This window comes from Rhinoderma darwinii, chromosome 7, assembly GCF_050947455.1.
Source record: "Rhinoderma darwinii isolate aRhiDar2 chromosome 7, aRhiDar2.hap1, whole genome shotgun sequence".
In the NCBI taxonomy this organism is placed as follows: Eukaryota; Metazoa; Chordata; class Amphibia; order Anura; family Rhinodermatidae; genus Rhinoderma; species Rhinoderma darwinii.
Window position 1 is genome coordinate 32,542,380 of NC_134693.1, and position 18,081 is coordinate 32,560,460.

Consider the following 18,081-nt stretch of genomic DNA (forward strand, 5'->3'; position numbering starts at 1 on the left):
TATGCTAATGACTTTCTTAATGCCCAACTGGGCGTTTTTTAGCTTTTGACCAAGTGGTCATTGTGGAGAGAAGTGTATGACGCTGACCAATCAGGGTCATACACTTCTCTCCATTTATTTACTCAGCACATAGTGATCTTGCTAGATCATGATGTGCTGTCACTTACTCACATATTAACGTTACTGAAGTTTCTTGAGAGTGAATAGACATCGCCTCCAGCCAGGACGCGATGTCTATTCACAATCCTGACACTTCTGTAACATTTGTGTGGAACTTATTGACAGCAAGCGTGATCACCTCCTGGCTGGAGGCGATGTCTATTCACTCTCAAGACACTTCAGTAACGTTAATGTGTGAGTAAGTGACAGATCACTATGTGCTGAGTACATGAATGGAGAGAAGTGAATGACGCTGATTGGTCACTGATTGGTCAGTGTCATACACTTCTCTTCGCAACGCCCACTTGGTCAAAAGCTAAAAAACACCCAGTTGTCTATTAAGAAACCATTAGCATAAATCTAAAATAGGTCATAACTCCGTCAAAATTGATAGTTTTTCTAAATAAAAAACATTTCTGTAATCTACATTACAGCGCCGATCACATTATGTAGCAGATAGGACACTTATAATGTGGTGACAGAGCCTCTTTAAGGGTGTAACCTTGGAAAATCTGCAGTAAATCAGGCGGTTCACGCAAAAACAATAGGGTCCCATTGCAAAAGTCATAATGAACCCCACCCTCACTTCAAGGTCTTCCAAACGTACTACACTTTTATTCATGTTAATGGGGGTGATTTAATAAGACTGGCGTTTAATACGCCAGTCGTTAATAAGCAATTCATTGGAGTAAGATGCAACACAATTATTAAGAGGCTGGCCCTGTGCCACAATTGTGACGCAACGACACTTGCCGTGCGCCATCCATTTCCCCTTCACATTCAATATAAAATAGGAAATAAGTCTAATCACCTTACCTCTCCTCTTGGTTTCGCCCATCCGGGTACCCTCAGCATACCGCAACTCACACAAGGTACCGATGCCGGACTTTGTTAGGGCCTTATATGTGACATAGCACACAACTTCCTCAATGCTGTGTCACATACAGCATCCTGACCATGCCTGGCATCAGTACATTGTATGAGCCACGGCATGCTAATGGATTCTGAGGGGACCCGGGTGGGAGAAAAGGAGCGGTATGTTCAAAATTCTGTTTTTAATTCTATAAGTCTGTGATAATATCTGTATAATTTCAGAATATGACTGTATAGAGGAGCCCTACACCACTAAGAGGAACTAACTGCATATGGATTTATTCAGCTAGTATTAACGCAGTGAGCTCCCCCTAGTGGTGGACTATGACATTGTCACAGCGGGAAGGTGAAGCAATTCCCACTATGGTACCATAACAGTGGATTTTTCCTATTTCAATACAATGGATAGGGCAGGCTGTGGATTTTAGTTTCTGCATCATGTCCTAAAATCTGCACAGAATTTGTCCTCTGCATGTGAATGGGATTTCAAAATTCCTCGCTGAAGATACAGAATTTTCAGTTGCATAGTTACATAGTTAGTACGGTTGAAAAAAGACACATGTCCATCAAGTTCAACCAAGGGATGAGAAAAAGGGAAGGGATGAAACAAAAATTCTACACATTCACATAGAAGCTTATCTAACCCTTTTTTAAAACCATCTCCTGTCCCTGCTGTGACAGCTCCTGCGGTGACTATTCCATAGATTCACAGTTCTCACAGTAAAGAAGGCTTGTCGCCTCTGCAGATTGAACTTTTTTTTCTCCAGATGGAGGGAGTGCCCCCTTGTTTTTTTAGGGGGATTTTACATGGAACAAGTTTTCCCTATATTTCTTGTATGGGACATTCATATATTTATATAAGTTAATCATGTCCCCCCTTCGTCGTCTCTTTTCAAGGCTAAATAGATTTAATTATTTTAATCTTTCCTCATAACTTAGATTCTCCATGCCGCTTATTAGCTTTGTTGCTCTCCTTTGTATTTTTTCCAACTCCAAGGCATCCTTTCTATGAACTGGAGCCCAGAACTGAACTGCATATTCTAGATGAGGCCTCACTAATGCTTTGTAAAGTGGTAATATTACATCCCTGTCCCGCGAGTCCATGCCTCTTTTAATACACAACAATATCTTGCTGGCCTTTGAAGCAGCTGATTGACACTGCATGCTGTCATTTAGTTTATGATTTACAAGTACACCCAGATCCTTCTCAACAAGTGACTCTCCCAGTGTAGCTCCCCCTAGGACATATGATGCATGCAGGTTGTTGGTACCCAAGTGCATAACTTTACATTTATCCAAATTGAATCTCATCTGCCAAGTGGATGCCCAAACACTTAGTGTGTCCAAAGCGGCTTGTAATTTACTAACATCTTTTATAGACTGAACATTACTACATAGCTTGGTGTCATCTGCAAAAATAGAAATAGTGCTATTAATCCCATCCTCTATATCATTAATAAATGGAGTTATCTTAATGGAAATGATAAACATCAGGAAAATAGTGTTGGATTACAAACACTTCCACAGTAGACTGCTTGGCTCCTTTAAAATCTAGACAACACAGCAGCCAAGTCCTATGGGAAGACAGATGGAATGATTCATCCAAATCTAATATTGGTTAACATGGCTGTTCTGGATGTACATTTGGTTAGTATATGTATACAGTCTTTAATTGACACTCGTTTGCCAAGGGGAGATGGATCTTTTAGGCTATCTCCACATCACATTTTTTGGCTACATTTCAAATATACGTAAAAAAAATAATTCTTGGCGTATACATTAAGCGTAGGCTGTGACGGATGACTAACAGTGGCATCAGTCACCATAGACTATAATGGAATCCGTTAAACGGATCCAGTGTGAGTTTGGGTCATGACGTATCCATTAAAAGGATATAATTTTAGTCTATGGGTGATAGATGCCACTATTAGGAATTCGTTTAACGTATTCTTCGCCCATAAACTATAATTGTATCCATTTAACCTATACATTATAAAAAGCTATCGTAAACGTTAAGCATATACCTCTAACATATGCCATACAGTTTCATACGTCAACCATACGCTCCCATGTAATTTTTTTGCAAGATCCAGTGGGTAATAATAGCGTCGTCTACTAGGCTATTCGATCCTTCAAAAAAAGTTATACTGACAGATGCCAGCCTGATGGAGGACAAAAGGATACACTTTTTGGCCTCTGTCAGGCTAATGGAGCCAAATTCATACGCTTGCATGTACATCGGGAGCTTTTCAGACGTATATGCTAAACGTGGGGAAAAAACCTGATGTGAACCCAGCTGAAATGTGAGGGCATACCAAAAATATCACATTGGTGAAAGCCACTGCTATGCAATTGAATATGACATATATGATATTCAGGTATCCAAACTTGAACTCCAGTTTATATTAAAATTTACAAACAGATAGAACAAAGGGCCCATTCACACCAGTATCACTTCCTGTATGTTTTTCTTTTTGTACTTTCAGGCTATGTTCACACATCGCTATTCGTTGCAGATTTTGATGAAGAATTTTGAGCCAAAGCCAAAAGTGGATCCAGGAAGAAGGAGAGGTAATAGTTATTTTTTAATATTTCCTGTTCCTTTTGAAACCACTTCTGGCTTTGGCTTGAAAAAATCAGTACCAGATCGCAATATGTGACTTAATATAACTGATTCAGACTGATTGGAAAACTGAATTATATGTGTAGCATCAGTTTTTCACTTAGTTTTTTGGTTCTGGTTCTTTTTAAGGACCAATAAACATAACATGGTCTGCCCACTCTGATGTATTTGTTTCTGTTTTTGGACTGATGCATTAGTTTAGGGCCTGATACAGAGCTGTAATATGGCACTCTTGGGGGCGCAACTATACCTAAATTGTGGCATGCTCCATTGGATGTCATGCTATAAATCTGAAATACGGTAGCCCGCAGAGTGCCCTCAGCTACATACTACAGAGCCGCAGCAACTCCGCGTGCCTCGATACATACTTAGTGCACAGGGCTCTGCCATATACATAAGGCCTAAGTCTCATAGAAATGAATAGGATCCGTTGATGGCTGCACTTTTTAACAAAATCCTATCTGAAATGAAGAAGTAAGCTGATGTATTTTTCCATCATTTTTTATAAATGTAATGGTTTTATGAAAAAATACTGTATATTTACAAATTCCCCAACTTATTCCCTGGCCAAACCCAAATTAAGAGAACTGCGCATCTATGTATACATACATATTGCGTCCATGGTTCAATAATCTTTAGTAAAGATAATCATTAGTTTGTAAGTTGTAAATAACTTTCATAGTCCATTTTTTATATAAATTGTTATTCCCCAGGATCAGAACATGGATTGAATAAAAGAGAGAGAAATTAAAAGAAGGAGGTTACAGAACTGACAAGGAAGATATCTGAAGATGTGGAAATGTATGGACGTTTTATCAGCCAATTATACAGATGACCAAAATTAAATATTATTGAATGGGAGACAGGGAATCAATGACTTTTTGTATGAAGACTTCATTATAATGCTCCCGGCCTAGACCAAATGTTTCATAGACAATGATTCACTTTCAATAAGACGAAAATGCTTGTACATATTGATCTGCTGTACAGTACGTCCTTGTTTGTGCCCTTTAAAAGCTGTCTCAGCCTCACTTGGGAAAGCCACATGTAAACAATGCGATGGTAACATCATTTTATTATACTCTACCATTGTTGGGTTTTTTACCTTTTAGAAAATACAGTTTTTCAATATTAAACTTAAAGGGATACTCAGGGGTTTCAGTGAATAAATCTTATCCATTGTATAAGGAAAAGTTATGTAATTTTCTAATATACTTTATGTATCAATTCTATACGGCTTTCAAGACCTCTGCTTCTACCTGATGGAACAGAAGGAAAGGGATCAGACAATTATGGCATACCCTATGGAGATTATAACTGAGAAATGTTCAGAAACAAAGAAGCAATGGAAAGGAGGATAACGTACTAGTCCTATAAATATATAATATATACCAGGATTAACACATCTATGGTACTGTCCTTTAGTTTTTTGTGGGTTATGTAATTTTAGGTCATATTTTTATATTATTATTATTGAATATAACAGAACATACAGCAAAACATGGACATGAATGTTAATCAACCATTGTAATAGACTTACCAATCTGCGAGACATGGGCGTCTTGTCGTCTCCAGGAAGATGCTGCTCCAGTGCAAGGACAATGCAGTTTGCGATGATCGTTGCAAGGATCATGTATTCAAATGGAGTAGAGCAATAGTTAAGGAAAATATAGATTACTGGTAAACATATACATGCACAGATACTGGATGATACAAAGAAAAAATACTGTATGTGCACCTTTATCTGTGACCCGAGACAAATCACAAGAATTAAGGGGCTGTGACGTCCTAGTACTGTAATACCCAATCAACTTCACTTATGGCACTCTCATAATGATGCCAGAGGACACTGGAGGAGCACAGCGGAGCCACAGTCCCTTCATTCTTGTGGTTTGTGGGGGAGTGGTGGGACCAAGGCAGTGGTTTCAGAATAAGACCCAACAACCTAGATCCTAAACGCTGTCCATCAGTATAAAATATATACAGTATATAATGGGAAATCATTCATTTAAGTGCCCCCTCGCCTCTCCCTCCACCTTTATCCCTACCACGTAGTTCTTCCTCGGCGCTAGCCCTTTACAGCGAAGCACTGTCTGGGTATAGTGGGCACCTTTAGTCTGTTTCCAGTTGATTTTTTTAAATCCAAAAATTCCTCCCTTCAGTGTTGAACTAGGCAGCCGTCTACTGTGCCTTTCCCTCATCGTAGTCCCCCAATAACATTTTTTGACATATCTCAGTATGACTCATTGACAAATTTATTAAAAAATAAATAAGAATTTGTTTCTATAAATAAAAGTATAAAAACGAAAAACTGTAAATGGTTTTGTTTATTTCTAGACTTTAAATTTATTTTCCCAATATGAACAAATAACAACCAGACACTTGTGAGTAACAATCGGCTTTCTACTTCGCTTCCTTTGATTAACTACTTGAGAATTATTTTGTTAATGATTTATTTGTTAACAAAGACCAGCCAGAGAATGATTTCTACACAAGGATTTGTTGTTTTGAGGAAGCCTGTGAAATGGTAGTTTAGTGAGGTGTCCCTGCCGTTCTATTTTAGTTAAATAGCACTACATACTATGGAGGTATATAAAGAAGTCCTGATGTGTCTCCGCAGGCCTCCTCCTTCAATGTAAAGCTTGATTGAATCTGACAAAATGTCACCAACATCCAAACAGGAAGGTAACATGAAAAATATTCCTAGAACTAGCAGAAGACACAAAAAAGCTCCGTGATTAAAAATGGTAGTAATTATCATTCTGCTTTTGACAGAATTTTCTCACAGTATACAGATATTTACCATATTGGCATTTGCCACCTGGGTCTGTCTGGTTGTGGCAAAACTACAGCTCCCAGAGTGCTGATCCTTGTAGTTCTGCAACACCAGTGGGAACTATTGCTATAAAGAGTTGTAATACATTTGGAGTAATAGCAATGACAAAAAAAAAACCCCAGGTCAATCGCATCAAAAATGTTTTTTCGGTGGTGTTTTTTTTTTTAAATGATTTGCTTTTGTGTATTCATTTTTTTATTCAAGACATATTAAAAAACCTATTGAAGTCTATTAAAATGTACTCTGCATTTTGAAAAAGATGCCACTGACTACAAAAACGCCCCAAAACACCACACTTCAAAAGGCTTTAAGCAGATATATGTCCATATTTTTGGAGTAGATAAATATATTGACAAATATGGTGTTCAGGCCAAACACCATATTTATTAAACCTATTCTTCACCTTTTCCAACTCATACGAATATTGCACTGGAGGAGAGACTGGCACACAGTGGCGGATTATCATATGGCCGGTATGATAACCGCACATCGTTTTATAAACCTATTCAGCGCGCTAGCGCTGCTAACTGCCGCTACGAAGATGGGGAGGAGCAGGGAATTGGCCGGGATAGGGTAGGATACGTCTCCCTGACAGTGCGGGCGCCGCCATTGAGTAACAGAACAGCGACAGACGGCTGTTCTGTTACTCCAAAGCTGGAAGAGAAGAGCCGGGCGGGCGGTCACCGTCGCTGAGGTTAGCACAGGCTTATCCTCCTGCCCAACTGGTTCCCGACCGCTGGCTGAATTTTTACGGCCAGCGGTCAGGGACGGGTCCTTAAAACCCGAGCCATAGACTTTTTACGGCTCAGCTTTTAACTTGCTGCCCGCGCGATCGAGCAGCTGAATGTCGGGTCTCCGGCTGTCAGTGACTGCCGGGGACCCTGAGGAGAGGATAGAAGAAGCTTTCGCTGCTTCTATCTTCTCTGATGATTTGTACACAGCGCTCAATGAACGCTGTGTATAGGAATAGAGACAGCAGCAGTGGCGCTGTCTCTATTCCTCCCGGTGTTCATGTGACTGGTCACATGATCGCCAGGTGCCGTTAGTGACAGACTGCTGCTGGGTCTTACTAGACCCAGCACAGTCTTATTAGTGACAATCGTCACTATGAGAGGGCTGATTTCTCCTGTAACTGGGGCTGCTGTGCAGCCCCAGTTACAGTGGAAAGACATGGTGTAAAAGAAAGAAAAATATATATAAAGTTCCCCAGAGGTCTTTTTTGACCTTTGTGGGACAGACCATAGTAATAAAAAAATAGTAAAGTGCAAAAAAAAATTAAATAATAAATACACATAAAATACCCACCCCCAAAAAAAAACGTCCCCCCCCCCTCCAATCATTGTTGTAACACTAGTGCTGACCCAATTACCCCAATATAGACATGTAATATATTAAAATTTACGGTAAACAATGACGATTACAAATAAAAGGTCTGTTGCAGGGTAAAACTATGTTATTACCAAAAAAAAATAGCTGAAACGTAAAAAAGCTTATTTTTTTTACTATTATTTTCAAACTTTATGAATAAAAATTCTAAAATAGCAAAAAGGGGGGGGGAATGATAAAAAACGAAACCTGCATTGTCTACGGAACAAACGTCGCAAAAATCACGTCTTTAGCCTAACAAATAAAAAAGTTATAGCCATTTAACTAACGCGTGCTAAAAATGGCTAAACGGTGTCTGGTCCTGAAGGCTCAAAATAGCCCGGTCCTGAATTGGGTAAAGTCACTGGCCGACGCTAGGTGGGGGATTATGCAGTAAGGGGGGGAGGGCTAACCATCTAACTGACAGCAGCTAGCTCTATGGGGGGGATAATAGTTTCCCCCCATAGAGCTCTCTTCAGTCAGTTAGACGCTCAACCCCCCCCCCCCCCTCCTTGCAGTATAGTAACTACTGAGGACCCTATGTGGGAAGGGGGGATTATTCCTAGAGCCCTCTGCCTGCAGTCAGATAGTTAGACCCCCTTGCAGTATAACTCTCCCCCCCCCCCCCCCACATAGAGCTCTCAGCAGTTATTATATATATATTTTTAAATAAAAATGTGTGTTTGGTGCAACTTTGTAATTACGTTTTATTAAAAAATATTTTCACTTTTTGAGATACAGCTGCTTTCTATCCTGTATCCGTCAGGTCAGCAGGACTGACGGGATCAGTGAAACGGGCCCTGCGCTAAATTATAATCTTAGATGTGATAGATTTGAGGTGGATCCTGCGTGTCACTGATCCCGTCAGTCCAGCTGACCTGACGGATACAGGATACAAAGCAGCTGTATCTCAAAAAGTAAAAATATTTTTTAATAAAATCAATCAATCACACTGATACACACACATACATTATATATATATATATATATATATAATTATAATATAAAGTTTTTAAATGTGTACATAACCTTGTGGCACTATATACAAGGGGGAGCGCTGTGAGGCACTATATACAAGGGGGAGCGCTGTGTGGCACTATATACAAGGGGGAGAGCTGTGTGGCACTATATACAAGGGGCAGCGCTTTGTGGCACTATATACAAGGGGGAGCGCTGTGTGGCACTATATACAAGGGGGAGCGCTGTGTGGCACTATATACAAAGGGGGAGGGCTGTGTAGTACTATATACAAGGGGGGGCTGTGTAGTGCTATCCACAGTTGTATGTGTGGGGTGCTCTTTATAGGGGGGGCTTTTTGGTGCTATTTACAAGAGGGGGAGGGCTGTGTGGCGCTCTCTACAGGGGGCTGTATGGCACTATCTATAGGGGGCTGTGTGTAACGCTCTCTACGGGGGGGATGTGTGATATATAGAGGGGGCTGTGTATGGCGATATCTATGGGGGTGTGTAATATCTACAGGGGCTGTGTGTGGCACTATGTGTGTGTGTATGTGGTATTTTACAGTGTGTGGTATTATTCAGGCGCGCAGTGTTTGGTGCTATTATATTTAGGGGTACAGTATGTGGCACCATGATAACTTTATTTTCGTTTATAGGTGTGGAAATGTTGGAAAAGTGAGCAGCCAAAAACATCTGAGTGGCAAATTCTGCAGAAATGCGTTATGGCCGGGAGAAGTCGTCATGAGCGCTGGACCGGATGGAGAAGAAAAGAGGAAAAAAACTACTAGAATCTGAGACGTTGTCACCTGTGAGTCACTAGATTTATAGAGAATCTGTCACGTCTCCTGACATGTTTATTATAGGAAATCCTTGTATTTCACAAAAAGTCTTTCTGCAGTCCAGGACTGATAGACAATTCCCCTTGTCAGGAGGACGTGTCCCAGCACAGTGTGATACTGTCAGTATGTAGGGACACAGCCCTGTGACAAGGGAAATCGTAACACTGTTAATGCTTGCCCAAAAAAGTAGTGTTAAAAATAGTTACGACGTGGCAGGGCGGCGGTGAGGAAGGGGGGCCCAAGTTTGGGTAACAGCCCAGGGCCCATGGTCTACTTAATCCGCCAATGCTGGCACACCATTTGTGTGGTGCACCAGTATTGGTAAATTAATGATATTCATATGTTCCTATAGCAGTAAACATCTCCTAAGAAACGTTTTTGGATTTGGCCTGAAAAGAAAAATCCTTTGAAGAAGCGAATTTGGCATTACTCCCACAGTAACCCACTTGATTTTTGTTGTTCTAGTTGGGATATTATGGTAAATTTTAACTTAATTCCATTGTGACCATATTTAGTCAGGCACAATGTTAGGGAACGGACCCACTATGAGATTTGATGACGTCCTAGCATACACAGAGCTCATATTAAGCCCAAGTCTTAAGGCCCTTTCACATGGGCCATTTTCGGGCACATGAGCGTATATATGAACGCTCATTCCCGATCTTTGCCCTAAAAACAGGGCAATCGATCAGCCGATGAACCAGTAAATGCTGGTTCATCGGCTGATCGTATCATTCATGCAGCACTAAATATTATCGTTGTCGTAACATTTACCTGTGTAAACAATAAGATGTGCTGCCAACATAATGGAAATGGATGTGAAAGCAGCAAACGAGTGCCGATCAATGAGCTGTCTCGTTGATCGGTGCTCGTTTGTACGGCCCAAATTGGTCAGTGTAAAAGGACCCTCTGATACATTAGACAAGCCAGTTAGTATTCACAGCAGAAGTATAAAACATTTTAACTGCAGCCCTTGCAAAATCACTAGCCTATCCATAAATCTCAAAACCGATATTCTTTCCATCAATTATTGAGCTAACTGCCACTACAGGGAGAGACATTTGTCACTTGGTAAAATGTCCTCTACTCAAAAGCAAACGGCATAGACCAAATTTTTATTAAACTGATATAAGATAAATTATGCCACACAGAAGGTGTAAGGGCGGATTCAGACGAACATGAGCGTTTTGCGCGCGTGGCAGCAGCGTGACAGCTCCGTGTGTCCTGTTCATATGGAGCGCGGCTGCGTGCTTTTCGCTCAGCCGCCATCTTTATGACACTCCGTTTGGATGTTTGTAAACAGAAAAGCACGTGGTGCTTTTCTGTTTACATTCATTCTTTTACTGTTGTTGCGCGAATAAAGCGCGTCCCACGGAAGGGCTTTCGTGGGGTTCGCGTGATTTTCACGCACCCATTGACTTCAATGGGTGCGTGATGCGTGAAAAATGCCTAAATATAGAACATGTTGTGAGTTTTACGCAGCGGACTCACGCTGCGCAAAACTCACAGACTGTCTGCACTGCCCCATAGACTTGTATAGGTCCGTGCGACCCGCGTGAAAACCACGCGGGCTGCACGGACTAAAATCACGTTCGTCTGAATCCGCCCTTAAAAAAAATCATGAACAATGTAGAATTAAGAAAACATAAAACCCCTTATGTGACTTTACTGATCGTTAGCCATCTTTTCATTATGAAAGTACTAGTATTGAAAAACATTTCCAGGATGTCCATCTTTTATAAAAGCAAAGGAAATACCAAGGGAATATGTCCAGGGTATTCCTATGTGTGCAAATGGACATACAGTATTGTAACAGAATCCACCTAAAGTGATTAGTGCCATTAAGACCCATATGACAGATGAAAACGCAACCGAGAAAAGTTTAAGATGTCCAAGTAATAACAAACATTTAGTTTAGTCAGTAGAAGATTGATAAAAGCCAAGATGGCCGTATGGGCGCACTCCAAGTGACTAGAAGGTGTACTTCTTACCAATGTTGATGATTGCTTTCTTTCCAAGTGCCTGTAGGTGTGTTGGGGGGTTCAGGATGATACTGTGGGGATACAATCGTTTCTCTACTAGAAATGCATTGTAATAATCTATTCCGGTATCTTCAAACTCCTCTCTGTAGCTTCCAGACGACTTCACCATTGATTCCGTCCATTCAAATATCAAATATCAAACTTTGTGATCATACAAAAAACAGACCAACATACAGTACATCTTGTGATGGCTCTTAATATAGATTAAGCACAAACTACAGTATTTATGGCAGGATCTACAGAAAATATAATGTCTTTGGGAAACTTTCAGAAACTCTTGGATGTCTACTTTTGGATGGAAAATAAATTCTCCATGGAACAGAAAAGCAGATTCTTGTATCCTCATTCCAAGCTGAAAGGAAAAACAGGTATTTGGCAGCTGCTCACCTCAATACCTACCTCATAGAGTTTAATATGAGATCTTATAAACGTGCATAAATATATTTGGGGTCAATACAAAGAAATTATACATGATTTATTAATTCCAAGAACTGCACAAAGGACATTCAAAGCTAGGGTCAACCGAGCCATTTACACTGATAACTGGACTAATCCCAAACAATTGCAGCATACTGCATGATACACCGTGGCCATAATGGGCTGTCACTGTGCGTCGACACCATTCAAAAGTGGAAACAGACACTATTTGGCTTCTGCAGTGGTAGACAGTAATTCTAGTTTGTTATGCCTCATTCACATCACGTTTTTTCCCCATACGTTTAGCGCATATGGGAAAAGCTCCCAATGTATATGTTAAATGGAGCCTGTGACGTATGCCTGACAGTGGCATCTGTCACCATTAGGCTATTATGGCATCCGTTTAATGTATATGTAATGAACTTTTATGTCTTTTTTGACTGAAACAGATGCCATAATAGGTGACGGACAGGGCAGGCTTTAGAGGTGTGTGACTGTGCAACTGCGCAGGGCTCACACCACCCGATCACTAGCTGTCACTGTTTATGGGGGGAGGGCACTGTGGCTGTCACTATTTATAGGGGGCACTGTGGTCATTGCTGCTTTTATGTGGGGCACTATGGCTGCTACTGCTACTGCTACTGCTACTACTATTACTACTACTACTACTACTACTACTGCTGCTGCTGCTGCTACTACTACTACTACTACTAATACTACTACTACTACTACTGCTGCTACTGCTACTGCTACTACTACTACTACTACTACTACTACTACCACTACTATTACTACTACTACTACTACTACTACTACTACTACTACTACTACTACTACCACTACTATTACTACTACTACTACTACTACTACTACTACTACTACTACTACTACTACTACTACTACTTCTACTACTACTACTGTGCACAGGAGAACGGTATTGCAGCCATCAATGAATATGTTAAGCTTAACCCCGACCCCACAGCCATTTGTCGTCTTTTCATTTTTATTTTTTTTTCCCCGCATTCCAAGAGCCATAACTTTTTTATTTTTCCATTTAAATAGCCATATGAGGACTTGTATTTTTGAATTTTTTTTCTAATGGCGTTCACCATGCAGGATAAATAGTGTTATATTTTAATAATTCGGACTTTCATTGACATGGCGATACCATGTATGTTTATTTTATTTATTTTGTACATTACTTTAGGGGAAAAATGGGAAAAGTTTTTTTTTTAACTTGTAATATTTTTTTTCTATATTAGTAAAAACCTAATTTAACTTACATTTTCACATTTTTACAGGCTCTACTCTGCTATTCCATACTGTACCTATGAAAAAAGGGACACCAAAGAATACCAGTCTGATAGAGGCACAAAGGACACTTTTCTTACCTCCATTGGGCCAATGGTGCCCTATGGACATGTTTAGCATGTACGGCCTGAGATTTCCTGTTGTACACACTAAATGTAGGGTAAAAACGTGATGTGAACAGGGCCTCAGATTTGCAAGCAGACTATAACAGAATATAAGAAATTGTAATTCAGTTCTGTGTGGTTCTTCCAGGTAAAGTACCGAAAGCGTTGATTCAATTTGGTTGTTATTGATTAAGTCAGAAGTACTTTGAAACATTGCAGCTTTCTCTTAACCTTATTGGACGGAAATTTAACACATCTGTTTTTTTTCTGGTATTATTTCTAGTGCAAATTAAAATAAAGGGACCAAAATTAGAAAAATTAGCTTCTTATCTTGAATCAGCAGAATGTGCAGTAAAGGGGTTTTCACATGAACAGCACTTATCCCCTATCTACCTGATCGGGAATAAGTGTCGATGGGGTACCTCATTATCGCGATTGGTGTGGACCCTGCGGTAGGGTCCCCAGCTATCAGACAGCTCACTATGGATGCCCCTTTATTACCTTCAGTGTTATTAACAGCCCATGCAACTGCGATTAAGCCCTTGTGGAGAGAAGTCCCAGTCCAGGTTTGTCCCATACCCTTGACTATCGGTTGGCAGGACACCCACTCCAAAGGAACTGCATTGTCAGCAAACAAGGGGAATTGGCTAAAAGCTCATGCAAAGGGGTGCGAGCAGAAGCAAAACTAGGCCCTTCTGTCCTGGGTGACAAAACCTCACATAATAAAAGGGGTTCTGTTTAATCTTTCCCCCATCTCTTCTATATACGCAACTGCTTGCAGTCCAGCAGCAAATTCTGTAGGTAGATAATGCAAAATATAGATCACACCCTGTCTTTACATGGACATATTCCTTACATATCAGACAACAAATGTGGTGTTATGACCACTACCGGGCCTGAAGGAGAAGGGGGCTTGCTTGGGGCCCACCCCAGACCCACACAGGCTGCCACATCAGGCTCTTGCACACAAGGAACATCATGACAGGACCTTGTATGAACACCGGCACAAAGCCTGTATGTCGGGGCCTGATCTGTTTATCCAGGACGGCCCCTGAAGACAAGATAAGCTGGGAGTGGGAAGTGGTGAGTAAATGCCTTATTTTTTTAATATCTAATCTGGGGTCTGATTTAGGGGTCCAGAGTCTGACCTGGGATGTCCCATGTGGTGGGTCAAAGAATGGCATGGAGCCCAGGACTCCCTAGTTATGCCCCGTCAACAATCATGTGTTTTGTTTGTTTCCTATAGCAGACTCAGATTGAAAAAACAGTTTATTGCTTAAACTCAAAGATGGATTTCCCATGCTAACTACCATTGATGGCAGTCATTAAAATAGCCATGGGATTGCCAACAAGCTATCCACTGACTCTGATCGATATATATATATATATACCTATTCTGTTTTTCAGAGTTACGTTCCTCCTGGGATAACTCTTGGGCTACATTCAAAAAGAGTTCATTGAATTCTCAAGAGAATTTAGATTGATTTCTTTTAAAACTGATCTTGGTTTATAAAAGAAATCATGAATAAACCACACAGTCCATACCATACCATATCGTAACACCATAAAATACGTATGTATAATATATCTATGTATATTTATATACCCCCCACCTCCGCCATAGAAAAACGTTTTGGCATTTCTAGTTACGCTTGGATGTAGAATGGTATTTGTTGTGCAGATGAAAGAGAATAAACTTTGAAAACATAATTGATAAATTGAATAGATAAAATATCAAAGGCCACACCATCCAAATGCTAATCTAGACTCCTCGTGAACATAGCACTTTCTCTGGATAAGAAATACTGACTCACCAGGTGGTGTCAGGGGCTGACATTTCTCATGCTAATTAGAAGCTGCACAGATCCATTTTATAATTAAGTGATAAGCAGAAAAGGGAACATGTGATATAGTGAACTACCGTATGTGTCGGAGATAGAGATGGCGGGCTATGACCTGAATACAGATCTTAAGTAATTTAAGGTTAAGTTACATGCTTGCCGCCAACTAAAAAGTACAGATAGAAGAGCAGAGTAACTTCTAACAAAGGAGAAGGTCAGTGATCTGCAATCGGTGGCTCTCCAGACGTTAAACTCTATCAAAGCATACTGGGGGTTGTAGTTTCTCAACAGCTGGGCAGGTTGTAAACCACTAGTGGAGGCCATAGGAGTGTATTAAGCGAGGAGAATAAAATTACCCCACGGCAATCATGCAAAAGTGTCATTCTACAAGTAGAAATTTGCTGTCTGTTCACCATACTACACATTTGTGTAAGGGAACACACACAACATCATATAATAAAATCCCTACTTAGATGGATGGTAATAAAATGCATATTAAAAACTTTCAGCACTTAAAGAGGCTCTGTCACCAGATTTTGCAACCCCTATCTGCTATTGCAGCAGATCGGCGCTGCAATGTAGATTACAGTAACGTTTTTATTTTAAAAAAACGAGCATTTTTGGCCAAGTTATGACCATTTTTGTAGTTATGCAAATGAGGCTTGCAAAAGTCCAAGTGGGTGTATTTAAAAGTAAAAGTCCAAGTGGGTGTGTATTATGTGCGTACATCGGGGCGTTTTTAATACTTTCCCTAGCTGGGCGCTCTGATGAGAAGTAACATCCTCTTCTCTTCAGAACGCCCAGCTTGTGACAGTGCAGATCTGTGACGTCACTCACAGGTCCTGCATCGTGACGGCCACATCGGCACCAGAGGCTACAGTTGATTCTGCAGCAGCAACAGCGTTTGCAGGTAAGTCGATCTTACCTGCAAACGCTGATGCTGCTGCAGAATCATCTGTAGCCTCTGGTGCCGGTGTCCTCGCTCGTCTGACACGATGCAGGACCTGTGAGTGACGTCACAGCGTGATCTCTCGAGAACACGGCTGTGTCTGCACTGCCAGAAGCTGGGCGTTCTGAAGAGAAGAGGATGTTACTTCTCTTCACAGCGCCCAGCTAGTAAAAGTATTAAAAACGCCCCGATGTACGCACCTAATACACGCCCACTTGGACTTTTACTTTTAAACACACCCACTTGGACTTTTGCAAGCCTCATTTGCATAATTACAAAAATGGTCATAACTTGGCCAAAAATGCTCGTTTTTTAAAAATAAAAACGTTACTGTAATCTACATTGCAGCGCCTATCTGCTGCAATAGCAGATAGGGGTTGCAAAATCTGGTGACAGAGCCTCTTTAAACAGTCCCTGAGAACCCTGATATATGTTCATGAATTAAGGGGGTCTTCCAGCTTTATGTAAATAAATCTTAATATGTGCACCTTTGTCATGAGAAATAAGGGTTTTGTTATATGTACCTGGAAAGTTACAGGTTGTACTATGCTGTTGGCTGATTTATGTAGTAGTTTGTTTGACATGGCTGCGTATGAAGCTGCAAGCTCTGACCTCTGTGGGCATTATCTGTCAAGTAAGCTCTTCCTTCCATTCTCTCTATGTGCTAGCCTGTGTGCCTGTGTCGTTTCTCTCGCTCTGACATGGTTGAGCTAGCTGTGATTTCTAGGAAGATCTTCAGCTCAGAAGTCTCTTTAGGGGTTATATAATCTGAGGTGTCTGAATAAGGCTATGTTCACACGGGGTATTTTGCCGAGTTTTTTGACGCGGAAACCGCGTCGCAAAACTCGGCAATAACGGCCCGAGAACGCCTCCCATTGATTTCAATGGGAGGCGTCGGCGTCTTTTTCCCGCGAGCAGTAAAACTGCCTCGCGGGAAAAAGAAGCGACATGCCCTATCTTCGGGCGCTTCCGCCTCTGACCTCCCATTGACTTCAATGGGAGGCAGGAGAAAGCGTATTTCTCGCTGTTTTATGCCCGCGCCGCTCAATGGCCGCGGGTGAAAAACGGCGCGATAATCGCCGCGAAAATCGGAGTGCAGGGAGAGGAATATCTGCCTCAAAGTTCCAAACGGAATTTTGAGGCAGATATTCCTCCCCCAAAATACTCCGTGTGAACATAGCCTTACAGTGACCTAATCTGACCACAAATGCCTCTATAGTGCCCAGGAGTATGATCGTAAGAAGCAGAGGAGTAATACATAACTGCAGGATCAGATTACCCAGTGTTTTCTTACAGCAGCTTCATTCTTACAGCAGCTTCATCAACTTGATGCACATAGCAGTGGATAAGCTTTATTAATATAAAACCGGAAAACTCCTTCAAGTTTCTCCATTGCAATGCAGCAATCTCTATTTTTTGTACCTACTTTTTTTCCAGTGTTACCCCTTATTGTGGTTTATATAACACACTTATAATGTACACTACCGTTCAAAAGTTTAGGGTCACTTAGAAATGTCCTTATTTTTGAGAGAAAAGCACAGTTTTTTCAATGAAGATAACATTAAATTAATCAGAAATACACTCTATACATTGTTAATGTGCTAAATGACTATTTTAGCTGCAAACATCTGTTTTTTAATGCAATATCTACATAGGTGTATAGAGGCCGATTTCCAGCAACCATCACTCCAGTGTTCTAATGGTACATTGTGTTTGCTAACTGTGTTAGAAGGCTAATGGATGATTAGAAAACACTTGAAAAC

At 40.8% G+C, this 18,081-nt stretch overlaps 1 protein-coding gene across 1 annotated transcript in view; it reads right to left on the bottom strand.

The window, feature by feature from the left end:
* Window positions 1-18,081, bottom strand: part of CACNA1E (calcium voltage-gated channel subunit alpha1 E) — a 468,864-nt gene that overhangs the window by 149,854 nt on the left and 300,929 nt on the right. Inside the window, exon 4 of the mRNA XM_075833132.1 lies at window positions 5,196-5,301. Within this exon, the coding sequence (XP_075689247.1) occupies window positions 5,196-5,301 (106 nt within the window). The remainder of the gene's footprint in view (window positions 1-5,195; window positions 5,302-18,081) is intronic.